Raw genomic sequence first — 5,049 nt, 5'->3', positions numbered from 1 at the left:
ATTGCAAATACTGTTTGGAGTTTATTCGAGAGATTGTCTGAGCTTAAGATGCTCTTCCGTAGCTCCCGGTGGATGCTGTAACGAGACAGGATTGTAGTGGGTTTCGGCTGTGCAGGGAGTTGGGGTAGCGGGGGGGTGGGGGAAGGAAAGGCACGATCGAGAGTAGCTGAGACTTTGTGCCCCCGTTGGAGAGATGGTTGAGTCCTCGTCAAGGTTGCTGTGGTATCCCAGAAACACCATTCACTCCGAGCTGTGACCGTGCACCATCAACAGCAACAACTCCGCTGCTCCTGGCCAAGGAATAGGAATTAGGAGCTCTCAAGAATAATATGAAAGGGATCTGCAGAGGGGAAATCCGTGCAAAGGAATCGAAATTAACAGACTTTTGGGAAAGGGGATGTACTAAATGCGGCCGGCTGGACTTCATCCTGGTGAAGAAAATGGAGATTAAAAGTGGATTTACATTTTGGAACCTCGTCTTTTTATTGATGGTTTCGTGTGTGAAAGGTAGGGTAGTATTTGAGGTATATTTTTAGGGGTCCGTTTGCTTTCGGTCAGGGCGTTGCAAGCTCTCGCCTTATACCGAGGTACATTTAAAAATATATTTATCTCTTATTTTGTATTTTTACCTTGGGTACTTTTCATTGGAAAGACACAAATGATCGCTAAAGCGAGGAGGAAAGGAGTTAATTCAAAGCTCTCTTCGGAGATAGGAAATGCATTTGCTTGCCAGGCTTGCCGTTCAATGCAGTAACTGAGCTGGGCTCAATAAATATTCTTGCAGTATGCTCAAACGGAGACGTGAGTTGGTTCTGTAGCCTCTAACTAGTGTATGTTCAAGCAGATCCCACCGGGTGACTTTCTGTAAGGTGATGATGATGGTAGTGTGTGGGGGATTACCTACATTTCTCGTTTTCGGTCGAGCAACGGGCTCTTTGCGGGAATGCCTGTATCGATACTTGATAGTTTAACCCATTGCGTGGGGAAAGTTACGGAGGAGCCCAGCGTGTGCGTAGCCGTCTCACAGCCCGAAATGAGCTTCACGCTCAGCTGTTTGTATGTATGCAGGGGCTGTCGAAAAGGTACGTTAGCAATTCAGCCTTGAAGGCATGGTCTGCCGCTGGGTGCAAAGATCCACAGCTTTTCTCTTCCCTCCTTTGGTCCCTTTTCCCTGATGTCTGTGGGGTTTTGGGGTGGGTTTCGTTTGGTTGGTTGGGGTTTTTGTCTCTTTTTCCAGCCAGGGGCTATTTTGCTTTCTTCCTGCTTCTGTATTCATGAAATGAAAGCAAAAAGGAAACCTCTAGCTAGCGGCATAAATGTCTTCACTAAGTCTATGCTTGCAGATAGTTAGGAGAAATGCTACACGTAGAGAAGAAATACGTGGCTTGAATAATGGGTGCCTTCGAAATGACACAGGCATCGCTAAACGGTGAAGTGCTGATCCCATCACGCGTGCCTTTAGTAAAAGGATCTATTCTGCAACTCCCCACAGTCGGCTGCCTACCCGAAATAATCTCCCCTTGTTTGTGGCCAGTGATTAAAATCTGATTAATCACCCTTTTATCCCCCTCCTCATCCCTCCTCCCCGCCACACTCGTACACTCGCAGAATATTTAGTAGGTATTATCGATCGTCTCCGAGTTTTTAGACTTGCTTATCGCCTACAGAGGTTGCCTGCACGGATAGGAAGGAGGTGTGTTGGTGGGGGGAAGCGTTCAAAGGCGTGCCTTCCCCAGCCGCCTCTGCCTTGGATGAAACAGTTTATTGTCGAGCTTTGCAGCTGCTTGTCCCCCCCATTTGCATCGCGTGGAAATGATAATTCGTGTTTCAGGGAGGAGCGGAGGGGGAGGGGGCGGGGGGAAAGGCAGTGTCGAGGGCATTAACCTCATCCCACGTTTTCGTGCCACCGGGGATCCGAGGGGAAGGGGCTTGACTGCGACGTTAATGCACATTTTAATCACAGACAGTTTTTCTGTGTTTGCGTCTATTGAAGAGAGCTGCTCCCTGCGCTTTGCCCGTTTCAGAGAAGGTCTGCGGTCAAGACCAACCCGAGGCTATGGGTGCATTTTTTTCCATGCTCCAGCCCCGTGTCATTAACTCGTTCTCTGTGCCGGGTACGATCCTTTGCAAGCGAGGCGCAGCGGGCGCGGTGCGGACGCGCTGGGGCTAATGGGTGGCTCCGGAGCTGCTGCCCAAGCAGCTGCTTTGTGAGCGTGAGTCGCGGGGAGGCAGCATCCTACAAAATTACAGACTCGGGCGGTTCTCCCGAAGCTGTGGCTGCGGAAGCCACGCAAGTTTTCACAGCACCTGTTGAGAAGCTGCTTCACTTGCCCTTTGGGGCGGGGGTGGGGAGAATCGCTGGATGCTGAGGTCAAAACCTCGGATTAAGTACCTAGAACAGCCCAGGAAAACGAAAAAATGGACTTTGCAAAACCGGACCTTTCTCTTCCTGCCCATGTACAGTCCCGGAGAGATGCTGAGAAGCAGCTTGCTCTCTGCTGTAAGGGCCTGAGCTTCCCAGGTGCTGACCCTGGCACTTTCTGTAGATTTCCCTTGGAATGGAGGATCCTCCCAGCAACTGCAAATCTATTAGGTCAGATTTTCCATCCTGGATGCAGGGTCTATAGAGCTGGTTTAGACTCACTGCAGCACTGCATCTATTCTGGGCACTTATATTTAGTTCTTTACCTACTCCTGTACATTAATACATTTTACCTTGATTTACATTTCCATTGTGTCAGCACACACTTCTGCTCCCAGAAACGTAATCAGAGTCAAACAATGAACAAATACGTGCCCATTTTAAACATTCCAGATGTTGGGAGGAAGGTGACTCCCTGGTTCCTGCATCTGCTCTACCATTGCCTGGCCAAGGCCTTTTCACCACACCCCACCTCTGCAAGCTCTAGCTTAATCCTTGCTTAATCACCTCTACTGAATAGTCCAGCACTACATCATGACACCTAAACTGATGCTGAGGTTCCTGTCTTCCAGACCACTTCTACCACTTTGCTTGACATATGCTTCTCACGCTTTTCCTATTTTTGTCATCATCCTGTCTGCACTCCTTCAGCCTTGATCTACAGCTATCCCCCTGTTAGAGGTGTTAAACTATCCCAGGGTGCTTACAGAGCCATGTCGATACCTGGTTACTTACGTGCTCCTTCTGTGTATCCATACAGACACAAACCCCTCCCCCCCACGTTTATCTATAAATTCGTGCCTCAACAAACCTTGCCACAAAACATGGGAAGGGTTAGAAAAGACAGAAGAAAGAAGGAGAAAATGGGAAAAGGGAAATTGTCAGAACTGCTGGGAAGGGGTGATAGGAAGAGCTGAAGTAAAGAGGAACTGTACTTTCTTCAATGCAAATCTTTAACTACATACACAGTATCACATTACACCATGGATCAACCTCCAACAAAATTTTCCTTAGATAGATATGGAGTGAAAAAGCAAAATATTATGCCATTGAAAAGTGAGAGAAGGCACAGAAGGCATTAAAACAAAACAAAACAAACAAACAAACAAACAAACAAGAAACTTCCAAAAACAAATCCTTAGAAAATGCTAAGCAGGATGATTCCTGACCAGCTGCAGGGGTTGGTTAATTCTGTGCTCTTCCCTTTAGATGTGCAAGACACCCAGGAAAACTCCTTCCTCTCCCTCACACGCCGCCCGCCCCCTTTCCCTCTCACCCCAGGAGGAATGAGGAGTATATAAGGAATAGAGAGATGCCAGAGACGTAAACCAAGCTTGGAGGAGCAGGCAGTGGAAACCTACACTGTCCAACTCCCTTACAGAAATGAGAGGAAATTAAAAGTATAAAGGAGGCAGCGTCAGTGAGCTTTGCTTTCCGGCATTTAGGAGTGGAATCACTTATATATGCACCCCTCGATTTGGCATCTTCCTCGGGGGGGGGGGGGGAAAGTCTTAATTTGTGGGAGCACTCCAGAGAGGAAATCAGGTGAAATCACCAGAGACTGCAAGACTCCTTCATCTCTTCTGTTTAGCTGTCGCTCCAAAGTGGAAAGGAGAGAGCACCAAGGTCTGTTCTTTTGTCTGCCTGGCTAAAATGAAGCTTTGCCTCTGCTCTCCTGTTGCAATTGTGACAAGCAGAACCAGGGCAGCTTTCAAAATAAAAGGAAGATGAAGAAGTGAGATTTTAAACGGCTCATTGACAGAAGAAGTGATGAGAAAATGGAAAGTATTTCCATTTTCAGTTATGGGTACGTGGCATGTGGCAATATTTAGCAGGGACAAAGTCTCCCCTGCTTCTTCGCCACCTCTGCAGTCTCCTTCTTCCCCATTCCCACCTCGTCCCCGCTCCCTTCAGGGTCTGACAGCCCCTTCCCACCGCTTCCTTCCCAGTCACGACTTATAAGTCTGGCGGGTGGCTTTTCTCGGTGCGGTTGCGGGTGGGCGCAGCGAGGTGCTCGCTGTCCCCGAATCAGAAACGCTTGGGCGAATAACAGCAGGCTCAGGTTTCCTCATTTCCAGATGGTCGCTGTCGCTGCTGCATCTTTGTGTGTGTGTGCTCGTCGTGAGTGGTGTGTGCGTGTGTGTTGTGTGCACGTACGCAGGGGTGCAGGGAGACCCTGACTAGAGCAGGGACAACGTCGTCTTTCCTTTTCAACTCCTCCGCACAAGCTCAGGAACTCTAGGGCGCCTCTTTCCCATAAGCTGCCGCACATCACACCGAGCTTTTACTCCGCTGGCTGCGCACAGCAGCGATTTTTTTCAAGACACATAGTTCTGCAGGGTTGCCGATAAAGTTATCCTCCGCACCCCCGCTCCCTCTCCTTCCGGGCCAAAACAAGGCTTTGCTATGCCCTCTGCTTAGCGCACGGCTCCTCCTCCTCCTCTTCTGCAGGGTAGAAATGTGGGAACGCACCCTCTCCGCGGCATCAGCAGAGACCGCTTCTCCACCCTGCCCGGTGGCACCAGGGACCCGCAGAGGGCACAGGGAACGTCGCCGGCAGCCCCTGCTTTTCCGTTGCGAGAGGCAGCAATCCAAGGCGGAGCGGGGCCGTCTCCGTCCGGCACCGG

General features: G+C 49.7%; 1 protein-coding gene across 2 annotated transcripts in view; it reads left to right on the top strand.

Annotated features, from left to right (window-relative positions):
- The first annotated feature begins 289 nt into the window (after positions 1-289).
- Positions 290-5,049, top strand: part of CSMD3 (CUB and Sushi multiple domains 3) — a 545,585-nt gene continuing 540,825 nt past the window's right edge. For both annotated transcript variants that reach the window (XM_009995351.1, XM_009995350.1), the window contains exon 1: positions 290-507. In XM_009995351.1, the coding sequence (XP_009993653.1) occupies positions 330-507 (178 nt within the window). In that variant the 5' untranslated portion in view covers positions 290-329. The remainder of the gene's footprint in view (positions 508-5,049) is intronic.

This window comes from Chaetura pelagica, unplaced genomic scaffold (assembly GCF_000747805.2).
Source record: "Chaetura pelagica isolate M959 unplaced genomic scaffold, ChaPel_1.0 scaffold53, whole genome shotgun sequence".
NCBI lineage: Eukaryota > Metazoa > Chordata > Aves > Apodiformes > Apodidae > Chaetura > Chaetura pelagica.
This window is presented reverse-complemented; position numbering and strand designations above follow the sequence as displayed.